This window comes from Clarias gariepinus, chromosome 27 (genome assembly GCF_024256425.1).
Source record: "Clarias gariepinus isolate MV-2021 ecotype Netherlands chromosome 27, CGAR_prim_01v2, whole genome shotgun sequence".
Classification (NCBI taxonomy): domain Eukaryota; kingdom Metazoa; phylum Chordata; class Actinopteri; order Siluriformes; family Clariidae; genus Clarias; species Clarias gariepinus.
The window spans coordinates 2971414-2998516 of NC_071126.1; the positions used below are offsets into that span (position 1 = coordinate 2971414).

General features: G+C 37.3%; 2 protein-coding genes across 2 annotated transcripts; one reads left to right on the plus strand and one right to left on the minus strand.

The window, feature by feature from the left end:
* Window positions 1–8235: 8235 nt before the first annotated feature.
* spata18 (spermatogenesis associated 18) lies at window positions 8236–15468 on the minus strand. The gene is made up of 12 exons (XM_053489399.1): window positions 15382–15468; window positions 14064–14169; window positions 13796–13911; window positions 13526–13644; window positions 13258–13353; window positions 12237–12371; window positions 11856–12087; window positions 11455–11613; window positions 9851–10026; window positions 9040–9163; window positions 8545–8610; window positions 8236–8324 (listed from the first exon to the last, which is right to left on the minus strand). Exons 1-12 carry the CDS (start codon window positions 15466–15468, stop codon window positions 8268–8270), a joined length of 1473 nt encoding a protein of 490 aa, XP_053345374.1. The 3' UTR covers window positions 8236–8267.
* A 2328-nt stretch (window positions 15469–17796) lies between these two features.
* sgcb (sarcoglycan, beta (dystrophin-associated glycoprotein)) lies at window positions 17797–27072 on the plus strand. Its single transcript, XM_053489521.1, has 6 exons — window positions 17797–17865; window positions 22835–23044; window positions 23364–23549; window positions 23689–23880; window positions 25368–25499; window positions 25669–27072. Exons 1-6 carry the CDS (start codon window positions 17851–17853, stop codon window positions 25873–25875), a joined length of 942 nt encoding a protein of 313 aa, XP_053345496.1. The 5' UTR covers window positions 17797–17850; the 3' UTR covers window positions 25876–27072.
* Window positions 27073–27103: the final 31 nt, after the last annotated feature.

Below are 27103 nucleotides of genomic sequence, written 5' to 3' on the forward strand. Positions count from 1 at the left end.
CTTTTTTTACTGGTTGGCATCCAGTACGTTGGCATTTATATGACGTCAAACACGACACATTTATATAGAGGTGCATGACAACTTCTTCATGACATCATCATTTATTGTGACATAATTAAAGAAAAGGATAGTGAGGATGCAAGAGGCCACTTAGGTCACATGACCAGCTACTGCACCAGCTACTGCCCTCATATGATGACAGCGCGTCCAAATTCAAATTATGTTGCAGTAGAGCTCTGGAGCTCTGTTTGTTCAGACACAAACCCTTCAGCTGATATAAAAATTATCAAAGTTTATTTCTGGTAAAAAAAAAAAAAAAACGGAGATTTCTGCCAAGGTTCCAGACTCTTTTCAGAAACTTTACAGTCTAGTCTGGACCACTTTTACGGCATTGTTTAACGAGACAGTCCCCATCAAAAGTATTGAAACAGTAAGGCAAACTCTTCTGTTTTTGCTATGCACTAAAACCATTTGGGTTTAAGTCCAAAATGTAAGGCAATAATTCAGAACATATACATTTAAATGTGCTCAGAAACGTATAACATGGCATTTTGGTGTCAGACCATTAAATTCTTAGGTAAGCAAAAGTGATGGTACAATTTGTCTTAAAGTACTTAAAAATAAATATATTTTAATGAGTGGTTACATATCCCTGGATTACTGCATCAATCCAGTGACCCAAAATCCAGATGTTGCATTCTTCCTTTGTGATTGGTTTCCAGTATTGTAGTGCAGCTTCTTTGAGTTGTTTCTCCCTTCAGTCTTCTCTTCAGAAGGTGGACAGCTGTCTGAAAAAGTGTGCTGCGTTTATTTTGAAGATAACGTTCTCTGACAAGTCAATGTACATAATAATGCAATAATGAAAGTGATAATAGTAATATATACTGATAATCTATTGATAATAAGGTGATCATAACACATATGCTATCAGAATCACATCTGCACAATCTGCCTGCTCAGAGTGACTGAGATAATTATTCTCTCGTGTTGCATCTCAATTCTTCTGCAGTAAATGGCAATGAGCTTTGACAAAAGTAAGTGAAAACCTTCTTGTTAAAGATGCTTGAGTGAGAGAAGCCCAAGTACATATCTGTTGTACCTTATAAAGACTTTATTAAAAGAATTTTAAGTGTTCTGTTCTGTATTAGACTGAATTGACTGACCTGTTTATAAAGAAATGTCATGAATAAAACTATTGAATTTTTGAATCATGTTAAATGTTAATGTGAAGTTTAATCATACTGTAGACTTGGAACTGATAAGACGTTCCATAAGGGATGCTAACACACACAGGGTGCAGAGGGCTGTGATTGTGTTGTACTGGAGCATTGTTGTGTCACGGCTAATTGTGTTTTCTATCATGGGGACTATATAATCATAAATCACTCTCATAAGACCAGCTCATTTTGGCAGGCGGCAGAAATGACCTCACAAATACATTAAAACATCTCCTGCGAGTATTTCACCACAGGAAGGGAGGCTGACACAAGGCACGAAACAAGAGGCCAAGAAAAGCGAGTAATCACCCAGTAATCTTGAGTGATTCTGTGACTTTTCTTTGTCTCTCGTGAAGTGTTACTCTCTCTCTCTCTCTCTCTCTCTTTCTCTCTCGCATGCGCTCTTGTTCTCATACACATATATTTAGTTAATCTCACAGGTCTCGTTCAGTCCCTCTCCCAGGTGTTGGAAAAGCATAACCAAATGGATATGATTTTCAGCTCCGGATGAATTTAACTAGTCCTAAGAGAGGAAGACAACTATTAGTGTGTAAGCATTGTGCATGTGCTAGAGTCTACTAGGCATTACCTCAGAAAGAACAATCTGTGCCCACACAGTCACCACACCCTGAGGCCTTGGTCCATCCATATACACCAGCTTTACCATTTTTTTTCTGGCTTATGATACATTTGTATATTTGTTTGTGTGTGTGTTCAAGCAAAAAAATGAAAACGTGCTGTCTTAAAATATGTGCGTTCACCTTTTTTCTGTTGAACTTGGTTGCACATAACCGCCCCTAAATTAGTATTTGTCATCCCCAATTTATATGCGATTTCTCACTTGTTTATGGACTATTTCCATGTCCTTGTCCTGTAGACCTGTGCGTTGTAACACATAATTCCTGATTTAAAACCCATGGCTAGGAACTAAAAAAAATGTAATTAGCTTTGGATTGTTTCCCAGCCATGCCTAAAATAGTGCCAGTCCCAGGCCTGGTTGCATGAGGAGGGGAATCTGGTGTAAAAACCTGTGCAAAGTTGTACGTGGATTGTATGGTTTACTGTGGCAACCACTTGATGGGCTGAAAAAAACATAATGTAAGTAATTAATTCACATTTTCCCTAAAGGTCAGTGACCCATCTACTCCTTCATCTGGGTCGTAAAGTTCATACAATGTTCTTTCACTGCTCCATTGTCACATATTCATATTTGAAACTTAAATGCTAACGCTGTATACAGGGCATTGTTCTTCTGCATTGTGCAGTGTTCATACAGTACATTGCTATGCATAACAGTATATTCCAAGATCTTTTCCATTACACACTCCATATTTGCTCTTTTTCTTATTTGCGCAACATTTTCTCTTTTTCCATTCCCTCTCCTTCATCTTCCTTCCTAACTTTCCCTCCCACTCTCATTTCAATTTCACATCAGAGCTGATTTATGCGATTCAGTGAAGTCACCCGTAACCGTGTCATCATGCTGGCTGATTTAGTAGACAGTTTAGGCTGGACCATGGGGTTTGTGCCAGGTTTCTGTGTCTTGTCCAGGGGGAGAAACCACACAGAGCCTGCCAGAGGAAAATTCATTCAGAACAACTCCTCCACACAAAGGGGATGTATCAAGCTCGCTGTATCAGAGCGAAGGTGGGAGGAGGGAGAAGTGTACATGGAGAACATAATGGAAAAAAAGGGGAGAAAACCTGTAATAGGGTTGAAGGACAAAGAAGGCAGATTGAGAAATAGAAGAACAAGGTGTACACCAAATCATTTTAAAGTGAGTTCCAGAGATGCATGCAGCCCAGTGAAGGAAGTATGATATGGTTTCTCACTCAGCCTACAGGTCTGGAAAAGCTTCAACAAGGCCCAATGTGCATTAGCTCTGGTAAAAAACAAACTGACCACATTAAAGACAGGAAGTGTGACTATGTTGTCTATTAAGCCATAATACTTGAAGCCATAAAAATATTTATGGCACTTAATGGTCTTTATGACGAAGTAGGGAGGGTACAGTACTACCATTAATAGGTTTATCTATTATAGGAATTACTGGAGAGCTGGAGAATCTTTTTTTTATTTATTAGCTTCAATCTGAAGGCAGTATTAAAAATACAAAGCTATGGCTCTGACAGTACGTCAGAGTTGACCTGATACTGATGATAGCTCAGGGTTCACGGTAATGACGACAGCAGAATGTAAATTCATAAACCAGTAGATCATAGGTATATCCATCATGGCTGACTGTGTTTTTATTAGTTTCACATCTACTCCGTTCTTTAGGGATTTTTCTAAACCCATTTCCTCTCATAGGATTTTATGTTTTTTGCAGAATGTAAGAACTAAAAAATTGTGTCAAAATCTCATTTACCTGTCATTTTCCAACGCTTACGTTCTCTTCTAGTGTCATTTCTTACTTGCTATAACTATTAATGCAAGTAACTTACATCAAAAAATGTACCTTACTTTAAAGTCATATGACCATCTAGGAGTTAATGGAAAACCCAAGAACCATTGGATAAGAAGAATTGATAGATACACTAAATGAACAGGACAGAAACTCTACCATCCCTAGCTTTCACCACTTCACACCTGAGTAAACATTCTTCACTGGTGGGAAATTCTTCATCCCCTCATAAACCAGTATGGCTCTGGCCAGACCCCAGTGACCCAAATCAAACCACTCCAAGCTTTTTGCTTGAACCTCAGCATCTCACTCTGCCAGCCGGGTCTGACTACACTTGAATGTGGGATACCTATGTGAATATTCCTTCCTGCTGTGTTCAAAACCATAAAAATGCTTCCTGGCAAAGCTGTTTTCCATACGTGTCCCCAAGGAGTTAAACTCAAAGGTTTCACAACGTGGTTAATGAGACGGAAACCAGCTCCTGCATGCAAGGGTTTCGACTTACCTGAACAGCACACATTTCAAAGGGAAAATTTTGGATGCAGGAGGTGAAGTGGTTGAAGTTATGGAATGGCATACATCTTCTTGGCTGTTTGTCATGGTGGCCAACAAGCACAGAGAAGATTTTGTCTTCATATGGTCACCCAGTCAGCTTTGGAGAGAAACAACAAGTTTATTTTACACACCTGCATGTGGTTTACCAACCACATACTTAATAAGTTTGCAAAGACCTTTCTTCATGTTGCATTGATGTGGTTGTTCTAGACATTACACCTCTGTATCTGTAGCACCAGAACTGTTTATGGTCCAGTCACAAGCCATACAGTATGAACTAACTTTTAAAATTTTTTATTCTAATTAAACTATTTTACCTCCTAGAACTCCCAGTTCTGTTGCCTTTTGCATGACCCCTGTTACTTATTTCTCCACAGCTTAATCATCATGAAGATTTATTTTCTTTCCTCTCTCTAACTCCCTCACGTTTGAGAAGATCATTGCTCAGTTATTCCATGTTAAGTGTGTTTGTTTCATTAATATGGCCTAATTAGCTGGTGTTCATTAGTAAGACAAGATCAGACAAGTGTGTAAACAATGTTCTTAAAAACCATCAGGCTAATAAGATTAATCCCACCCCCCATGGTTCCTCTTACCCTTTATTTTTTTGTAAATATCTTTACTTTCCGGAACTGAGGAACAGCCTAACTCTGACTGCACAAACTCTGCTCTAGGAAAGTGATGTGTACTATCTTGTCAGGTCTCAAAAAGAAAAATCTTTTCCTTGTGTTCACTCTCCCTTATTTTGTCCACTTTTAAGTACACACCCTGTTAGCTAAGCTCTTAGGCTTATTTTCCTAAGAAACTTTATTGCTGACAACTTCTGTGCTGTGTTCTGCATCTGCTACACTTCTGTAGAGCAAGAGCGCCTCCCTGTGACAAAATCCTATCTTACTCTTTAAATCCTCATCAAGCACTTATACAAATTTTTGAATGAACTTAAACAAGCTCTTTTGTATGCTAATCATGTATGTTTTTTTTTTGTTTATCCTGATCTAAGGCTAGTTTTAAGTTTTCTCTCTTTCTTTTACAATGAGGATAGCAGAGTTGAGGAACCCTCTCAAGTATTTTCCAGGTGTTTTCCAAAAACATTGTATACATTAATTGTCCTGAAATTTACAGTGATTTTGAGATGCATGCCTAAAATAATAAGCATATTCACAAATACAGACTTTCAGAGAACAGACTCCAAATCCAGGCTAACTTAGGAGGATATCTTGGTTCTCTGTCCGAGACAGTAAAACATAATACAAACAGAAAAGTTTAAACTGCAGGATTACAGTACTGAACATAATCCAATCATGGTATTTTTTAAATTAATAATAAGAATAAAAATGAGAATAAGAATAATATACACAATCATCTACAGTATACATGCCAAAAATATATTTTATAAAAAAAAAAAAAAATCTGTGCAGTAGTCACAGTATTAAACAGTATTACTTGTCTGTGCTGTAATTTGACATTCTGATTTAGCCTTAAAGCTTTTCACAATTGCACTGCAGCAGTCTTGCTTCCTAGCTCATGATTTTAGCGAATGCTTGTTTCCTAGCTTCTGAGGTTATATAATGCTGTAGAAACCATTAAAGGTTTCTACTTGCTTTCTTTGTGAGAACATTTTTCCAGCTTCTTGTTTCTATTAATGCTTGTTTTCGTGTGGCTTTGATATCCTCATGTCCTATATCTTATGAAGACTGTCTCTAATTACATTGCATTTACATTGCTTAAATGAATAGTTTAAGCAAGAAACTCACGATAAAAAAGGATTTTGTAAATAATAATAAACTGCTAATAAACCAACTGTGATCAGATAACTTAAACACACACCTCTTATGTTATACTGAACTTCCAGCCTTCTAACACACAGTATGACAGCAATCACAGTTATCTGATATTACCCAAATGAGGATGGGTTCCCTGTTAAGTCTGGTTCCTAATGCTATCTCAGGGAGTCTTTTCTTGCTACAGTTGCCCTCGACTTGCTTATCAAGGACAATCTAATAATTTAGATTTTTACATATTCACTCACACATTTTATACTAATTTCCCCAATTTTCTTTTTGATTCTGTGAAGTTGTTCTGTGAGAGTGAATATTGTTAAAAGCACCATATTAATAAAATATAATTAAATTCAACTGAATTAATCATGTAGAGTAAAGTGTACAGTAAGGTGTTAAGCACTAGTAGTGTTTTGTTAAATACAAGTTTTGTCTTATGTGTTTGTTTGGTGGATTATTGAATTGAAAAAATAGAAGCCATTTATGATTTTAAAATATATGTCAGTAAATAAATATAGTATATTAGAATTCATTTTAAAAGTCAATAAACGAGTGTAACAGATTTTAACAAACCCTAACCCTAACCCTAGGTTTTTCAAGATGCTTAGAAAATGTACCAGACAAATATTGACATTTTGTGGTTGCTCTTTATGGAAATTATTGTTTGCTTTTTATTATTTTTTTTATTTTACACACAAAAATTAAATCAGGCAATTCCTTAAGTATTTTCACCTTAAACATTCATTTACACAAATTTCATTTATAAATGTAATTATTTAGTATTTTACAGAGATTGCTTAATGGTATTTCAGTGGTACTTATCATTCTTTTTTTTAAGTAATATTATTTAAGAAAATATTTATTATTATGTTATTTTTTTGCCCTTTCACTTAAACTGTTTAATAATTCTGTAAAACGACTGGCTAGAAAAGCTTACAGGAATTTACCAAGACATCTTATTTATGTTGTGCCCTAGTGGAGAATATTGAATGTATACTGATTTTTTTTATAAATAAAAAATAAGGGACCGTTTAGTCCCAGTTTAACTTGAACGTGTGGTGAACATTAAATGTTTCCTTAATTTTTTTGTTTGTAGTTGTAGTGATTATTGTAGTAGTTTTTAAAACTTTTAAGGGCTTGAGCTTATATAAACCAATAAAACCTAAAAGGTTTTTGTTATAAATTGTATCTACTCACTCACTCATCTTCTATACCGCTTTATCCTGTATTCAGGGTCGCAGGGGCCTAGAGGCACAAGGCAGGGTACACATCTTGATCTAAATCAATCACTACAACTCCTACAATCAACTACAGAGAAATGTTTCAGTTGTCAAACTTTAATCTTCTAATATCAGATAAAATAAAAGTTGAATGTTGGCTTTAATACATGAATTGCCTCAAAACGTAATGTTAACAACCAAAATTTGTTTAATTAATTTTTAATGCATTACAAAAATTTTATAACAGAGAAAACTTTGAAACACAGTGATTAAAATAGAAAGAAATTAATGAGCACCCTGATGATGACACCAGTAAACATGGTGGTCTTCACAAGTAAACTTTAGCACCTTAGCACCAAGTGCTAACATAGTGGTTTAACACAAGTGTAAAGTGGCAAAGCAAGGGGAAAATACATTTATGTAACATTAAAAATAATTGCAAATATAATAATAAAATCCCATGCTCATTACATTGAACTGGTAGTTTTGACCACTTTTATGTGATTTATCAATTATTTAAGTATTGCTATTAATCTGTAATATACTTTTTTAGTAACCATGCAAGATGTTTTAATGATTACGTTTTCTGATTAGAAGAAATCTAACACAAATATTGGGACAATCATTAAAAAATTGGGATTTTGGAATAAAGGTTAATCATAGATAGCACACAGTACTGAGGAAAAAAAGATCTCAAAGTGTTACTGTACAGAACTGGAGATGCTACGATAAAGCGACTCCATCCTGTTGTAACACTGTCCACACACAAAATCACATACGTTGTATAGGAAAGACTGAAACCATAGCACCTTTAAAGTTTGTGGTCTTTGCCAGATAACATCTTACGCATAACTACAGGCCAAAGACTGAGGAAATTTTAAGGCTACAGTGTAACTCAATAACATATAGTGTTAACTAGTGTCCTGGATTATTAAAGCATATTCCTGGTGTCCATCTGTTGCTGCTGACATTGGGTTTGTGTAAAGAGAAAAAAAATATATAAATGGAAAAAAAATTAAGAATAAATGTATTTGTCTGAAATGAGGTTTTTTTCAGCACCTTCTGAGTGACTTCACTTTAAATTACAGTAAAATTACAGTCGGCTGGCTGAGAGACGTCCTGGGGATGGGCTCCGACTGCGACCGGACATCTAAATGAAAGTGTATTTTTTGAGATTGAGAAAGAGAGAGAGAGAGACAGAGAGAAAAAAAAGAATAACAAAAAGAAATATTAGACCGTAGAGGAGACTACAATTAGACATAACAGACATTACATTCAACAAACATTTACAGATACCTTAAAAAGGTTCTTATTTAATAAATGTAAATGACCATTAAGTACGATTTTTGAAATTAGCAAAATGATCTTACACGGGTGTGGCTGGGGCTTCCTGAGCGAGCGCGAACTGGACTGCAGCTGCGACTTCGGCTCCTCCACTACCACACACAACACACAACGTTACTGTTAGAGAACTAACACACACGGTGCAGAAAGGATTCCAACACACTGATACCCAGGACCTGAAACTACTCTTACAGCAAATACTAACGTATGCATACACGTTCAACAAATAGTGTTACAATTAACACATTGGAAACACATTTACACACCTAGATGGCATAGATGCAACCCGCACACCATGTGACAGTGTGTATGGTTTTGTGGTGTTTTGTGAATAAAGAGGGAATTCTTGGCGGAAGAAGTGGGTGATTAAATGAATGAATCCACCTGTGTGTAATTAATGATGCTCTGTTTATTTCACCTGTTGGAAACATGCAATTTCTATTAACATTGATCTTTTGAGCCTTTGTGTGTGTGTGTGTGTGTGTGTGTGTGTGTGTGTGTGTGTGTGTGTATATATATACCAAGGCCCCTCTCCTTGTCACAGCTTCTCCCTTCATTATGACGCTGTCACCCTCCATTAGTGCAGGCCAGACGTGGTACGCCACCAGTGGTGCAGTGTACTCTGAATCATAACTACGCCGGTACCTGAGGAGGAATAAAAGGAGATTTTTAAAAAAACATCTGTTTATATTTATTCACCCTGACTAATGTTACTAACCCCTACTCACCCTGAACTACTTCTACCCACTCCTACCCAATACTTTTAATACTTACACATCCTGACTGACTTATATTCACTGTGACTTACTCTTACTTTTACCTTTACTCATTCCCCCTCACCCTGATTAACTCCTATTCACCCCTATTCATTCCTACTCATCCCGACTGATACCTACATGCCCATACTCACCCCTACTTACCCTTACTTACCTCTACTCATTCTTATTCACCCTGGTTCACTCCAACTTCCCCCTACTCATGCCTACTCAGCCTACTCTCTCCTACTCACCCCACTCTTGAGTTACTCGCCCTTACTAACTCTATGCATACCTACTCGTACCTCACACATGTATTCATCCCTACTGTACTTACTTCTACACACTCATACTCATCCATACTCACCCCTACTTCTACTCCCTTGCACTTTCTCCTATTCACATATATTTACTACTACTCACCCACACCTACTGTACTTTTCCTTTCTTACTCCTACTCGCCTCTACTCTCCCCTACCTGCCACTTTTCACTCCTACTGTACTAACATCCTTTCATGTTGCATCATTTGTGACATGGTAGCATATAAAAACTACAGAAGGATGAATATCCTCTCACTTAATGTCACTGTAGAGTTCCCCATCAGAGCTAAAGGCGAAGTCTAGAGGAGGATCTAGTGTCTGCATGTCGAAGGCAATTCTACACATCTCTCTGATGAAACTACTGATGAGCATGAAGTCCACCTCAGGAGGGAAGGATATGCGTGGATTCACGTTCATTGAGTTAATCACATCCTGGAACAAAGCAAAACCAGGGCTATAGCTGTAGAGTCATAGTTTAATTGAGTCACAGTTCACAGTACAGCATTGCTGTAATTAAAACATTTTAAATGTTTAGAGAGAACGGATGAAAGGTCATTTTAAAGTTGACCAACATTTCTTGGCGCCTCCCTTTATATTGCCTGTTATCCTGGGGTATTTCATAACATCTAAATAAATGGTTGTGAGCATCTAACAATTGTATTAATTATAATTATGAGTTAGATGGAAAGATGGAAAATAATTATAGGTGCCTTAGGTAAAATTTGTCAGGGTTTATGAGTTAATCTCTAATTGTTTCAACATCTTGAACCTACCCCATTACTACCCATGTAAACAAAACTCATATTAAAAATACATTTATGAAGCTTTAAGTGTCTAAAAATAGTCTAGTGGTTCTAATTTTTGCATATTATTATATTATTAAAGCAATCAAAACATTTAAAAAGACGAATTAGATGAATTAAGTAAAATATGAAATAAATAGATATTAAAATTCAAATAACCTTAATTTATGATTCATCTTGGCACTGACTGCTTTAAAAATAAAACTGAAATTGGCCCCGTTTTATACTTGCTGATATCCTTCATAATATTCTTGGGACCTGTGGTGCTATGTGTTTACAAAATCTTGCAACAACTAAAAAAGACTCAAATATGCAAATTCGCTTCTCTTGGCTTTCCACTGACACAAACACGTTTTGAATGACTTCCTAACACACAACCAACCGGATGTACACACAACCGGAGGTATACACAACCGACTTGGTCACTCATATGCCGAAAATGCTTTACATGTCAAGGCAAATTTCTTGCAATATTTTAGTCCAATTTGGGAACGCCAGTTTACAATCTCCATGTCTTTGTGGGAGAAAACTAAAGCACCAAGAGAAAACCCACCAAACGAGAGAAAATACAAACTCCACGCGCACAGAACTGAATTGGGAACCAAACCCGGACGTGCAAGGTGACAGTGCTAACCACTAAATCATTGTGTCGCCTAAGATACCACCATATATAAATAAATCCAACGAGCGCACTGAGCCCCGGCTCCAAGCATTGTTTTGGTAGTTCAAGTAGATTTATCCTAAAATGTAACCTTGTTCACATGCCTTCTGTTGTTCAAAATATTTCAAATGCCATTGTGAACGCTAAGCATACCTGGACTTTAGTCAAGCGAACCTGGCCAATGTGCCACCATGGTTCTTACTGAATGTGAAATATAGCTTTGTGTCTATTACAGCCACATCAGAGTGATCTAACTGACAATAGTAATGCCCAGAATGATGCTGTTGTTACTGATCCCTAACACTAATTTTCTAATTAATAGATTGTTAAATAGAGAATACAGAGCACTGCATTCATAATTCAGTTATTATATGCATAAAAAATAAGAGGACATACACTAACACTTGTCTGCACATCATAAAGATCAAGGTTTCTGACGATGTAGTCCACTACAGCATCCTCAAGACTCTCAGGACCCACGTGCGTAGGAGAAAGTGTTTTCCTCACGCGCAGCTTAAACTGGCGATAAGCCAGTTTCGCTGCCTGAAATGATTCCTGTTGGTTCAAAAGAAAGGTTAGTCAGAATTCATTCTTGCTAATCATACTTATCATTGTATTGTGAAACTAAGGACTAATATGATAGTGACCAATATATTGTTGTTATTATAGCGTAATACTAAGATCTATATAATTAAACGGAATAGCAGTAAGTATATAAGCAAGAAAATTAACAGAACAGGACAACAACACAAACAGGAATAATGAGGTTTACATAAAGCAGTGACTATTCTTCATACCACAGTGGCAATGAAGATGATCCTCTGCACTGTCTCTAAGTCATCAATGTACCGGCGAAGAAGGCTCTGGGCCTCCAAGCGTTCAATGGCATACAGGTCAGAGAAGCGTGACACAAGCCGGGCATGTCGAGATGAGCTGGTGAGCTGAGCACGTGTAGGAGACTCACTCCTTATAGGACTGCTGTTACGACTCCGCCGGGGAAGAGGACTGGGAGAGCGACTTCGGACCAGTCTGAAACATGGAGGATGTAAATCATCCAGTACCACACAGTAGAATTTAGATGCTACTCTAAGCTGTGACTATGGTTAGAATTTGATATAGAGTAGATGATAACCAGGACTGTGTGTGTGTGTGCGTGCGTGTGTGTGTGTGTGTGTTACCTTTCCTGTAGCATGGATTTCTCAGCAGTGAGAAACGAAACCTCCTCTCTCAGTAATCTGACCTGCCTCTCATAGTCTTCCAGCACATCCAGTTTCTTCTTATAGAGGTTCACCTGATCATAGGCTGTTCGCAACCTGCACCAATACACAACACACTATAATAATGGAAATCCTGGTTCACCACTAAAAACTTGTTCACCACTTCAAAAAAATGTGCTTAATAAAAGGAAAACCTATTCATTTATGATGAAGAAGAAGCTTTAGGGTCTTCTCCTGACAGGTATACAATTACAGACAAAGTTAAAGACGGCTTATTGTCAGGCCTTGTACTGTAAATGGTACGCCAAAATAATACTTAAGCATAATAACAAAATTAAAACAATTACTAAAGTATTTTCAACTCCTGCCTGTTACAGTACATCCATAATACCCCCACAAACTCGACCATATCAGCATTGACGAGTCCGTATTTCTTAATGGATGGTTAGTCGCCTTCCATCTCCAGGGTCTGTGATTCCCACCTGTCTGTGTGCATGGAGTTTGCATGTTCTCCCTGTGCTTGGTAGGATTCCTCTCACAGTCCAAAGTCATGCAGACTAGACCAACTGGAGTTCTCTAAATACTAGTGTGTGAATGTATGTGTGTGAATGTTGACCGGAGGTCCTATCACGGTCATGAAAATGGAAATAAATAAAATTGTTACCACTGGCTTCCAAAATCCCTAGTTGGACTACAGACATTCCTAGGTGAATGGATGGGTTTCTTAATTGACACAATAGGGAGAGCTGATGAATTGAATAAATGAAAATAATAGTAATAATAATAATTTTCAGTTGATAGTTACTCACCTACAAAATACACATACAGTTAATGGTAGGTGCCCAATGAGTGTATATACTATGACAAGCAAACAAGAATTCCGAGCACAGTCCTATAAATACTAAGATCAAAATTCTATAAACATGACAATTTTGCTAATAATGTTTTGTGTTCTAGGATTAGTGGGAGGCATGTAACTCACTCTGCTTTCAGGTGCAGTATCTCATCTTCTGTGGCAAGAAGGGTGGTCGCTGACCTGTTTTTGGTGGAGTCCAGTTCAATATTAGCATCAGCAAGTCTGAGGGCAGAAAAAAACCCAAGCTTATATATATTTTATCACCGGATATGGACTGTTGATCTACAAATTAAACTGGATTTAATTCAATTTCTTAAATAAGTCACATAAATTACAACTGAGTGTTAAAATGCATCTTAGTGTACTACTGAAGGTAAGTGGAACTCATACTGACTGCTGTTTGACAGAGTCCAGCTCTATGCGTGTAGAGCAGAGCTGGTCCTCAATTTTCTGCATGTCACTCTCATGGGACAATGACAGTTCACGGATCCTTCGCTCCTTCTCCACATTGTCCTAATCACCACACACATACAGTAGAGCATATTACTTCCAGGCACTACTGTATACAGTATCTTTGACAAAAAGGCACAATTAAAAAAATGCAAATACAATGTAATGATCCACACCAAAATAGTATGTGCAATGTTATTAAAGAAAAAATTACCTGAATAAGATTGAGACTGGTGTCTGAAGAGACAGCGGCGCTTGCCATTGTGAAGCACGTACCAAGCCATGGCAGCAAGCGAGATTTAAGTGTATCCACTCCTGCATAATGACCACCTGGAACATGAAGCCAAAAATTCAGCAGATTATTACAACAATAAAAAATAAGTGGGTACAGACATGCAGACTGATTATAGTGTCAGTGAACTGAAGTAAAAGATTTTACAAACTAAGCAAGGCAAAGCTTTAAGTTGCACCAGGATATGTACCTTCTTGTGCAGTAAGATTGAGTATAGTGAACAGCTGTGCCTGAATACTTGAGGTAAGCTCCACCAGCTCACAGCATCGGTTCAGGTTCTGGTCACATGAAATCACCTGTAGGAACAGTGCTCCAGTGATTAAGTGGTAATGAGGAAAATGTCTGACCACAGTTAAATCAGCTGGTTAAAAGGGGGTTAGGAAGCAGCAGCTTTTTCTGGTATTGTAAGCAAGTGGCACCCAGCCAAATATCATAACCAACAGTGTAGGATTAATTCAGTGAGTAAGTAACATCCCCTGCATCTTGTTTTGATTAGACAAAACTGATCATTTGATTTTCACAGGTCATCAAGTTAGTAGACACTATATTACACGATATGCCCATAGTAAGGTGCGTGGACCGCTAACCATGACTTCCATGGTGCCCTTTCCAAACTTCTTGAAAACAATTGTTTATTGTGTAGAATGGTTTTGTTTTGCAGTACAAGAACTTGAGAGCCCTGATCTTAATAGCCCTGAACACCTCTGAATGTCTATTAAGTGCACAGAAACTTGTTGGAATTCCAGTCCTTCCCAAAGGTGGCTCAAAAAAGTCTGGGGAAGGCTCACATGTGTAAGGGTAATTCCACATACTTATGATCATAATGTATCTATGCCAGGTGATAAGTTATTTTCCTGCTTCCTTATTACTCGATTAAGCTGATTTTTGTCTTTCTGTCATTTTCAACAGAAATGTAAACAGTAGACTGCTACAGGAGTATATATTTTAAATATGTTTTATTATGTTTTATAAAAACTAAATAAAAAAACTTACTGGGCTGCATGGACACTTTCAGCATATTTGAAAACTCTCCTCACTATCTGCAACCAAGCAAAACATGCGTTTTACATTTTCATTTATTTCCCTGTAACCAATTGGCCACCACCACTTTTTTTTTTTTGGTAAAAATGCAAGGTGTGTAGACACACCAGACTGTGTGAGGACTTTACAACTCTAGACTCATTCACTACTGAGTCTGGGGCATCAACATAAGTTATAGTGAAACCCTGGATGATTGTCTGGTTGCCCTGACTACTGGCATCCATAGTAACCTAACTTTGCCAATAAATCCAAACATTCCATTCAAACGTTTTCCCCCCAGTTGGAACATTGTAATTATATCTTACCAACTTGTGGTTATAGTTAAAGTCAAATGCATTAACACTGTTTGCAGCTCTAGCAGTATGCTCTGTATCATATCAGATCACATGCATTTTTGACTTGACCATTTAGCCTAAATAATGAATTAACCTTAATATAGTGTAATTGCCATTAGTGCATGAACTTACATGATAGTCTTTGTACCAGGTTTCTAGTTTTTGCTGTAGGACACTGTAGGATGAAGTGTTCACCAGCCTCCGCAATGTGTCTGCCATGTTACACGGTGTGAAACTCCCTTTTAATCTTGTTAAAGACTTCACGACGTCTCAGGGCAAAGCACTGCACTTCTTAATCTGGGTTTAAGACGTGAGTCTGCACGACAGCTGCCCTCCTGCCTCTGTATACACACACACACACACACACACAAAATCCTGCACTTGCCGGTTTGATAGGATGCCATGGACGCTCTTTAGTTGTAGCAACAGTGTTAGTTGCCCCCTCCCCGACTTGAAGTGCTCAAAGTTGTCCACTTCCTGAGAGAGACTTCAGGTCTGCAGTGTTGTAAAGAAGACACTGTTATTGTAAACCAGTGGTGTTAAATGTCGGAGATTGTTTACATGTGTGTGGTGGTGTGTTGTTTAATCTAGTTTTACCACCAAACTGTAAAAATAATCCCTGTGTATATCTCTTTCAACTATACAATAGTTATGTTAAACCTATAGTGTTTGTCATGTATTGTTTATTTGTATTATATATTTAGTTTGTACGTTTAAATTGTCCATTTTATTTCATGCTGTTTCATGCTGTTAAGAAATTCCTAAAAATTCTATATTTCAAAAATCTTCAAGTGAAAAGAATGACAATTTGAGACATACATTATTAACTATGTTTACACTAAAACTGCTTGATTATGGCAAAAGTCATAATCATAAATATTTTGGTCAATTCTGAGATTGTGGTTCTTTAAAACGATAATTCATTGAATTTAGAACCATCATCCATTTATTCAACTTTAAATAAAACAACCTAAAATGAAGATAAATTGTGACCGTGAAGATAAATATCACAGCATAGTGATTTTGCTGAGGGACGAATGTGCACTGCTGTAAAGTAAAAGGATGGGATAAATTTCTAACACAAAATGAGAACATCACTAATGCAGTAGCTCTTCTATTAGATCGGAATTATTCTATTTTTATTTTATTTTATTACTATACTGCACATAATTGCCTTTTTGCACAACATTCATTGCGGACATTCCTTATACATTATACACAAGTAGACACACTCCCACAATCGTGTGTGTATGGGTATATACATGTATGCATATGTGTGTATGTGCATATGTAGATATATTTATATATATGTATGTATATATATATATATATATATATATATATATATAGACGTGTATATGTGTGTATATTCTGTATGTGTATATGTGTATACTTATGCTCACTTTTTTTTATTATTTTTATTTTTTTAATAACACTTGCACAATATTTTACTACTGTATTATCCATATGTATATTTATTCTTATAATTGTACACCACTATTGCTTGTGTAGCTTGCACATAAGAATTTCACTCACGTGTACGGTACCAGTGTACCAGTAACGTGATGTGACAATAAAAGCGACTTGACTTGACTTGACTTGAATACACGGGCCAGCCCTCACTCCTTGCAGCTCTTGTGGGATGTTCCTGGTTTGCAGTGGTCAGGACGTACCAAAAGTAATCCAAGACCAGGAACATGCCACAAGAGCTGCGGTTTTGAAGTTGCTCTGACCTATTTGTCTAGCCATCGAAATCTGGCCCTTCTCACACACTGAAGTTGATGTGTTGCAAGCAGAACAAATGGGCAAGCGTAAGGATTTGAATGAATTCAATGAATTCATCAAATCGTGATGGCTAGAGGACTCGGTCAAAGCCATTCCAAAACTGAAGGTCTTGTGGGATATTCCTGGTCGGCAGTGGTCAGGACATACTAAAAGTAATCCAAGGAGGGAAAACCAGTAAACCTGGGTCATGAGTGGCCAAGATTAAACAATGTACATGGGAAGGAGAGGGCTGGCCTGCGTCGTCTGATCCAATAGAAGAGCTACTGTAGATCAAACTGAAGAAAATGTTAATGCTGCTTGTGATAGAAGGGTGTCAGAATACACACTGCATCACTGTGCCAAAGAGGGAACATACTCAATATTAGACATGTGGTCATAATGTTATGGCTGATCAGTGTTTGAGTGGTACAAACTTTTGCCTACTAACTTGGTGGCTTGTGTCCTTGTGCTCTTGCCTGCCCAGCTACCGCACAAAGTCTTTGGTTAAATATATTGGCATTGCTATATCTGGGCTTCCCATTTCTGGAAAACCTAATACAGGCCTCCTTACGACACAGACCAAACCATTAAAAATGTGACTTTTGTGCTTAAAATTTAACTAACAATCAAATCTTTGGTGATGGTTCCGCATTGTATACCTCCATTGATTCGAATTATATATGTATTTTTATTTTATTACCGGCCACTACACTACAATTCACATAATTTACTGTAACGTAGTGGTCCCTTCCTTTTTTTTCCAGTGGAACATTCCTCTGTGTGTGTGTGTGTGTGTGTTCGCCGCTGTCAGGCGCAGGACAGGGAGGGAGGGACAAGATGGCGTCCGAGCAGGTCTGTTTATATTATAAACTCAAATAACATGCTTTTTTTTATTTATTATTGTCTGAATCTTTTGTTATCATTGATGGTCCGCGAAACGTAGCTTTCGTTCTTAGATTATTATTATATGAAAGTGTTGTGAAGAAGTGTGTGCCTTTTTGTTTATCTTTATGCATGGTCCACGTTCATATCTGGAAAACTACAATTTTTGTTTTAAAGAAACGGTGTATCTGTTTTCGTTTGTTTCGTTTCAATGTTGGCTCTGTTTCTTCCCGACAGCAAAAGTGTAGTGTTTTATCGGTTCCTCTGTATAAGGCGGAGGGTGCGTTTATTTTTAGTCACACCGTTACTCAGTAGGCTGCCTGCAGAGACAGACCGACGCTCGCTACGCGCTCCTGAGCGCCGCCGTGTGGTCTCTGCTTATAACCATTTTAATGTCTGAATGTTTTAAAACCATGATGGAAAATATCTCTTTTGTTAAAACAATGTGTATGACAAATACCACAGATGTTTGTCCTATTTAATCTCAAATTAAATGCGTTAAAAACGGTCTGTTTAATTTGCGACTTTTTCCACGAGCGTTTCCGAATGTTGCAGAAATGTCACGTGCCTGGGGCTCGTAATAATAATTTATAAGAAAGAAACTAGCAAACAGTAAAAGGTTGTCAATAAGAAACGTATCGTTGCACCAAACACTTACCAGTTAAAGTAGAATTTAGTTGCGTTCACGTGTTAAAAGTCGTGCACGTTTCCAAACGCTTTTATACATCTAGCAAAAATTATTTCATACGTATTATTTTATGTTTACTTAAAAATCTTAGGTCAAGCCAAATACTAATAGTCGTTATTATGTCTTTTTATGAATGTGAAGCAAACAACCTGCTTTTTTTCTGTAAATTACTTAACATTTGTGCAAATATATTATCAAAGCCTGAAAACTCTTATAAGAACAGTATTCAGACCCATTATTCAGTTCTTTGTAGACACATTTTTGTGACGCTGTGATTACTAGGGACAGGAATCACCATGAGCCACCGAATATATCACAATACCTAGATTTCGCTTTGATTTGCATGCGACTCTGTAATTATCATGATTTTATTAATATCCAAGTTCAGTATCAATTTAGTTTTTTTTTTTTTTTTAGATTTCTTCAAAGTTAGCAAATAATTTGCCTCTACCACACAGGATGCTGTTCTGTGTGCCAATGTGTGAACCCTTTTCGGACACCACCTGTAAGGTTTAGTGATGGGTCGTTCATGAACGATTCGTTCTTTTTAAACGAATCTTTAACATGTTGGGCGCGCATGCGCAGAGCATCGCAAAAGCTGCGTAAGTTATATCAAATAGTATTGAACGATTCACAGCAATGAGAATCGTTCGTTCTTTTGAGACGTGACTCCCATAGACTGGAAACAGTATTGAACGATTCTCAGCAATGAGTCCTTCGTTCTTTTGACACGTGACTCCCATAGCACGTGACACGTGACGCTATGCGGTGCAATAGATTTAAAAGAACTAACGACTCAGATTGAAAGATATGAGAGATGAGCTGCTCATTCTGTTTATTATAATATGTCCTTGGTTGCATTGTAATATTTTCATAACTGGAGCTACAGCCAAAATTTGTGTATGTAGACATGTATCTTTCTGATCAAAAGAACGAAATGACTCAAAAAAAAAGATTTGTTCATTTTGATGAACGAGATTTAAAGAACCAAGTCACTAAAATGATTCGAACTTCCCATCACTAGTAGGGTTATAGAGGAACAGCAACATTTCACCTCCTCAAATGCAAACATATATGTAAATTAACAAATAATTTAAAAAAAAAGGTGTCACTCTGGTGATACATGAATTGCCTTTAAAAGATTAATAAATCACTTGTTCCCCCATTTCTAATGATTACAGCTTTGAGTCTTTATAGGTACACTTTATATATCCGGTTTTGGGCTGTTTGTCCTATTCTTCCTGGTACATCTTCTCAAGCCTGATCTGTTTAAATAGGAAGAGCCTGTGGACAGCCATCTTCAGGTCTCTTAACAAATATTCTATGTATGGAGTTAAACTGAATTTGCATGTTCTCCTCGTGCTTGGTGGGTTTCCTCCAGGTATTCCGGTTTTCTCCCACATTCTAAGGACATGTAGGTTAGGTTAATTGATGTTCCCAAATTGCTCATAGTTTGTGGATGAGTGTGTAAGTATGTGTGTGCCCTGTAATGGATTGGCACCCTGTCCACGGTGAACCCCACCTCGTGCCCTAAGCCTCCTGGGATAGGCTCCCCTGGGGTTAGGGTTAGGATTGTGTACAGGATAAAGCGGTATAGATGATAAGTGAGTGAGTAAGTGGGTAACTTTGGGTTTGGTTGGGACACTTGTACCAAAGCCATCAAACTAGAACTAGAAAACGCCCTCAAACTAGCCAAATAATTACCTTCAACACCAGCTGTAATTTTAGTTTAGTTTTGATTAGATTAGTTTTTTGAGTGTGCTTTCATGAACTTACTTAGACTTACGTAGTTCCTCCTGCAGCATTCAGTGCATTGAGTGGCGAGGTTTCTCCAGTGTGATCGGTTTGCCGCAACATCTGCTTTTATGAACACAATTAATATATATATATATATATATATATATATCTTCTTCTTTGTCTTTCGGCTGTTCCCTTTCAGGGGTCGCCACAGCGAATCATTTGCCTTCATCTAACCCTATCCTCTGCATCCTCTTCTCTCACACCAACTAACTTCCTCTATATATATATATATATATATATATATATATACTGAACAAAAATATAAACACAACACTTTTGTTTTTGCTCCCATTTTTTATGAGATGAACTCAAAGATCTAAAACATTTTCTACATACACAAAATAACCATATCTTTCAAATATTGTTCACAAATCTGTCAAAATCTGTGATAGTGAGCACTTCTCCTTTGCTGAGATAATCCATCTCACCTCACAGGTGTGCCATATCAAGATGCTGATTAGACAGCATGATTATTGCACAGGTGTGCCTTAGACTGGCCACCTGTAAAAGGCCACTTTGAAAGGTTCAGTTGAATCACACAGCACAATGCCACAGATGTCGCAAGTTTTGAGGGAGCGTGCAATTGGCATGCTGACAGCAGGAATGTCCACCAGAGCTGTTGCTCGTGAATTAAATGTTCATTTCTCTACCATAAGCCGTCTCCAAAGGTGTTTCAGAGGATTTGGCAGTACATCCAACCGGCCTCACAACCGCAGACGACAAGTAACCACACCAGCCCAGGGCCTCCACATTCAGCATGTTCAGCATGTTCACACATTCAGCATGTTCACCTCCATGATCGTCTGAGACCAGCCACTCGGACAGCTAACCAAAGAATTTCTGCACAAACTGTCAGAAACAGTCTCAGGGAAGCTCATCTGCATGCTCGTCGTCCTTATTGGGGACTCGACTCGACTCCAGTTCTTCATTGTAACGGATTTTGACAGATTTGTGAACAATATTTGAGAGATATGGTTATTTTGTTTATGTAGAAAATGTTTTAGATCTTTGAGTTCCTCTCATTAAAAATGGGAGCAAAAACAAAAGTGTTGCGTTTATATTTTTGCTCAGTGTATATGTGTATATATATATATATATATATATATATATAATCTTGTACTGAATTTTTTGGAATGCCCACTCCTGGGAAGAATGGCAACAATCATCAGCTCTCTACTTGGTAACACTTGTCACTGTAGAATGGTGAGTCCTAAATTGTTTGCTGGTGGCCTGTTGGCCCATGCCAGATTGATGAGTAACAACAATCGCTTGTTTAAGTTCATGGCTGATCTTCTTTCTTCTTGGCATGACGTAGACACATACTGGAGTGTCCCAGAACTCCAATCTGCCAAAAAGTTTTGCTTTGTTTTAATTTGGTAGTCACACTTCTTGATAGTTAACTAATATTTAATTTTATTATTGACATTTTGGCTGCTTATTCTTCCCCATCCAGTTTGTAATTGTTTTTTGTTAATTAAGCAATACCACATGAGAGCACATCGTGCTGTCGTGTATTCAGGCTGCGCCCTCGTGCCTACAGCCATTCTGATATCCAGCAAAACAGCACAACTTTAAGCGCCATATTGTTTTTATACAACACTTTCACAAACACCATTCATAGTTAACTTATTATGATTTTTTTTTTAAATCAGTTATTCTGCATCGCCAACACACAATCTTCTGCATCTAGCGAACCTATCTAACCCTGCTTGGCGGAGCTGGCGACTGACAGTTAGTGTAATTAATGGGGTGTAAGTAGTTTTAAATTCTTATGGGTACTATGTAGCTAAAAGGTGAGGAGAATAAACCATAGAGGTAGTGGGCAGTCCTGTAAATCTCATACGTTTTTCTTTATCTTTCCACTGGTTAAATAAAAAAGCTAGTGAGCTATGTAGGATGTACAATTCAATATTTTACACACCGAGCGATGTCTTCGATAAGAAGTTGAAAAGGGATTTTTGGTTACTGTAGCTGTGGCTTAGGTGATTCTGTTGTTTAGGATGACATAATATATCATAACATCGGATGTGTTTTCTTGCTGAAAGTGCTTCTGTGACTGGTTTTGAATTTGGGTTTTGGCAGGCAGCTGCCCTCTCTTCAGTACTGCAGATCGTACCTACGTACACTCACCCTTGCTATGAATGACGGTTAGTGTAATTAATGATTCTTAGAACATCTGGGACACAGATTGATGCAAGTAGTTAAACATCCCAGTGATGTTACAGTCTATTATTCTCACTTATTGAATACCTCTTGTCTAATCAGATTTTTCGGTCAGAACTAACTGTTATATAATTGTCATTATTATTCTTAAATAGTGGAATATAGTTTAATCTTTTTCTTTTTTTAAGGAGTTGTGTCCAAAACGTAAGTGGTAGAATCATGTAATAGAGAAAAATAAAGTGTATAGGTATGTGTAAAATACCGTGTCCTCCCTTTTCTTCCCTACAGGAAAGCTCAAATGGTCCGGTGAAGAAGTCGATGCGGGAGAAAGCCATTGAGCGAAGGAACGTTAGTAAGGAGCACAACAGTAACTTCAAGGCTGGATATGTGCCCATAGAGGAGGAGAGACTCCACAAGACTGGGCTAAGGGGTCGAAAAGGCAACATTGCTGTGTGCATCATAGTCCTGCTCTTCCTGCTTGCACTCATCAACCTCATTGTGAGTAAATCTAAAATGGAGACTTGAAATCACGTGCTTTTGAAAATTATTTTTATATTGTGCTTACACTTTTCATATTCTATTTATACACTTTCTAATTATAAGAAGTGCAATGAATATGATGCAGATACAAGTCAAGAACTTCAGCTTAAGTCAAAATGGAGAAATCAAAAATCTGGATGTCATTCAGTCTTGTTTAAGTATTAGAGTTCAGTTCAGTAATATGTTTTTTCACACTATTCTCTTAATAAATCTTTTGATTGGATAATGGTATAAATTAAGTCTTAATGGATTTCCTGGTGATTTTACTGTGTGCAAGATAACTCTGGTGATCTGGACGGTTATTCGGATCGGCCCTAACGGTTGTGACAGTATGGAGTTCCATGAGAGTGGTTTGCTGCGCTTTAAGCAGAAAGCTGACATGGGCGTGGTCCATCCACTGTACAAAAGCACTGTGGGAGGGAGGAAAGATCAGGACCTTGTCATTACTGGCAACAACAACCCAGTGAGTATGGAGAAGGTTACTACTGATTAGTCATTAAAACATAGCAGCCTTTAAGTTAGCAAGTGCTACTAAACCCCTAGTGTTTTTTTGTTTTGTTTTTCCATTTAAATCACTTTGTCTGAATTTGTGGATGCTTTAGGTGGTGTTTCAACAAGGGAACACTAGGCTAAGTGTTGAGAAGGACAAGACATCTATCACCAGTGACCTAGGCATTTCCTTCACTGACCCACGCACACAAAACACCTTCTTTAGCACAGACTTTGATAACCACGAGTTCCACTTGCCCAAACAGGTTAAAGTGCTCAATGTAAAGAAAGCCTCCACAGAAAGGGTGAGTGATTTTGTATCACATTTCATTCCATTTTCCCAATATAAATCCCAATTTTTCTGTTTTTTCTAATCTCAGATGATGTTTTTCCCAATAAAATCAGTTTGGTGTAAATTCTCCTGAATGGATGAAATTTCGTAATCAATTAGAAAGGAACCAACCTACCAACTGTAAGAACATGATTGGAATAGCTAGTTAATTGTTACTGACATGTCAAAATGGGAAAGCAAGCATGTAAAATAAAATATATATTTTTTTATGTAAAGCATATATATGTTTTTTCTGTTTCCAACACATCAAGTGGTGCACTTGCTGCCTAATATACCCACCCATTTCCAGGTGCCATTGGCAGGAGGTATTGTAACTGTAGCTACCGTGACATAGGCCAAATTAGGATGGCTAAGCAACTGGATCAGAGCAACTCCAAAACTGCAGCTTTTGTGGGATTTTCCCTGTCTGCAGTGGTCAGGACTGGGAAGCGATCCAAGGAAGGAAAACCTTTGAACCAGTGAGAGGGTCATTGACGGCCAAAGCTCATTGATGCACATGGGGAGCGAAGCCTGGTCCAAGTAGTTTAATCCATTGGTTGGAAAAGTGTTAACCATTAAATGTTTTATCACGCTGATATACTAATATGATACAGTAATACTAATATACAGAGGTGGCAAAATACACAAACGCTATACTCAAGTAAAGTACTTGCCTTAAAATATACTTCACTACAAGTATAAAAAGGTTACTTAAGTTTAAGTAGTTGAAGTATACGCTCTAGGTGTGATGCTCAGCTGAAAAATAAAGAATCTTTTTTTTAAATGTAGGGGGTAATGGTACAGGTTTTTCATAAAAAATGTTAGTGTGAAGAATTAAAAAAGTATGTGGAAAATATTTAAGGTAAAGTACAGATTCACAAAAGAAGTACAGTAATGGAGTAGATTATTATTTTTTTGGCCTACAAATAAATTTACAGACAACAATCACTTTGCAACATTTTATTGTATTTTACCTCCAACTGTGGCCAAAAAATTGGAAGCAAACAATGGTATAAAATGTCTTTGGATGCCTTAGTTTTTACAATCTTTCTTTTTCTTTTCACTTTCTTACATTTGTGTAATATATTATTCTTATCTAAATATTCAGTTAAATAAATCACTGAAAACTTCTGATGTTTAGTGTTAGTATTTATGTCCAAATATGTTTACACCAGACCATCACATCCATACGTTTCTTCTCCCGAATGTAACAACAAAGCCCTTGTAGATTCTGTAGATTTACAATTTACTCCAAAATCTATTGGGAAGCCTTCCCAGAAGAGTTAAATGCATTTGTAAGAGCAAATCTGGAATAGCATGTCCGTCAAGCATACAGTCTGTGAGTGCGATGGCAGGCGTCCACATATTTTTGCATATACCGTGTGTAATTAATTTACACCACCTTGAGAACCATTAATATAAAGTGATTTTTTAAATTAAATTAAGAATGTGATTTTACAGATCACTTGCAACGCATCGTCTGATCTCATGATTAAGGGTGACGGCAAGGCTATCATTCGTGGAAATGAGGGCGTCTTCATCATGGGCAAGACAGTGGAGTTCAGGATGGGCGGTGATATTGAGCTCAAAGCTGTGAGTTTATACTTCTGCTTCAGTGTAGACATTAAATGATCAGATACACGTGTTTTGAATGAATCTAGAGTAACGAGCACAGTACTGATTTTAGCCTGTTTATGGTCATACCACTTTAGTGAACAACTTATTGAATTCTGTAAATGTGTGGTTACCATGTCATACACAGGAGAACAGCATTGTTCTGAATGGCTCGGTGATGTTTAGTCCATCGCGCATCCCTAACACCTCGCAGGGGGGTGAGCTGTACTTCAATGAAGGTCTGGAGAGGTACAAGCTCTGCATGTGTGCAGATGGGACCCTTTTCAGAGTGCAGGTCAAATATCCCAACATGGGATGCCAGACCACGGACAACCCCTGCGGAGCGGCGCACTGAGACGAGGGAAATTCCACAAGACTTACCCATACACACACCCACGCTAACACACTAGAACTGATAACAGCATTGCTAGATCAAGGTGTGTACTTCAACACTAAATCATGGTAATTTTTATACAGAGATTGGTCTGTAGTCATAATTTCATAAACCCTAAATGCTTTTTTTTTTTTTTTTGTATCATTGCTCATACCTTTAAACCCCACCCTATACAAACATGTTTCGTTTTATTACGTAAGGATTTATTACTTATCCACCTCTGCGTTTTTATTGTTTTTAAAGCTGATTGTTCTTTACTTCTCCGTACATGCAGTATCTTGTTTATGAAGGATTGATGTGGATTTTTTTTCTGAATGGCAGTATTATTATTTTTAATTGTTTTAACACTTCATGAAATATACATTATTTCTCAGAAACATGGTGCATCATCAAACAAGCTAACTAGACAAGATAAATACTCTTATGGAAAATCAAGACAGCCTTATGGGTGGTGGTGCACTAAACAGTGCCCCTAGATATTTATGCCACTTCTAGTGTTTTATATATTTTTATATAGATGAATCTCGGCAGCTGTATAAGGCTCAGTTGTCCAGGTTGACTTAAAAACAAATCTCAGTTCACCTCTTTAAGAAACTGGAATGTATTAGCAATATAGAGTCTTTGCTTTGATGGTAAAAAGATGACCTCTTTGCCATGTCGCTGAACCCTGTTCTCATAAGTTAGTCAACCTGCTTAACTGCTGTTACCACAAGTCATATGGTTGATTATATGTAGTATAATCACAGCTAAAATTACTATTCGACTGAAATGTTGCGTTTTAAAATGGTTGACTGGTTTATTTAACAGTGCTAAAATATGTGCTGCAAAAAATGGACATTGACACATTTGAGCTTAAAGCTTTGTCTATTATATATGAACATTTGTTGTACTTTAAATAATATCTTTGAAAACATATGATATTTAAGGTGTTTGATATGTTGTGCAATATAACATGTTTTGTTTGGATATTAATGTTTGTTTGTGCCATATTTATTTGAATTATATTTTTCTTTTTAAGAAATGTTCAAATGATGACCATGCTGCATTCTCACTAACGGTCATTAACTCATGTTACATGCATACACGCAGGTGCAGTTTAAAAAGGGAAATCATTTTTCATTAAAATGTGTGCATTTAATAAAAAATTTGAATATTAAACCTGAACAACTTTTCTTGAGTTTTGATCCTT

Coding starts and splice junctions, on each gene's coding strand:
- spata18 (XM_053489399.1), bottom strand. CDS start 15,468: ATGGCAGACACATTGCGGAGGCTGGTGAACACTTCATCCTACAGTGTC. Junction 13,645..13,795: donor CCAGTCTCAATCTTATTCAG/GTAATTTTTTCT, acceptor TGTGGTGATTAG/GACAATGTGGAGAAGGAGCG. Junction 10,027..11,454: donor ATGTGCAGACAAGTGTTAGT/GTATGTCCTCTT, acceptor GCTTTGTTCCAG/GATGTGATTAACTCAATGAA.
- sgcb (XM_053489521.1), top strand. Junction 23,045..23,363: donor TTGCACTCATCAACCTCATT/GTGAGTAAATCT, acceptor ACTGTGTGCAAG/ATAACTCTGGTGATCTGGAC. Junction 25,500..25,668: donor GTGATATTGAGCTCAAAGCT/GTGAGTTTATAC, acceptor TGTCATACACAG/GAGAACAGCATTGTTCTGAA.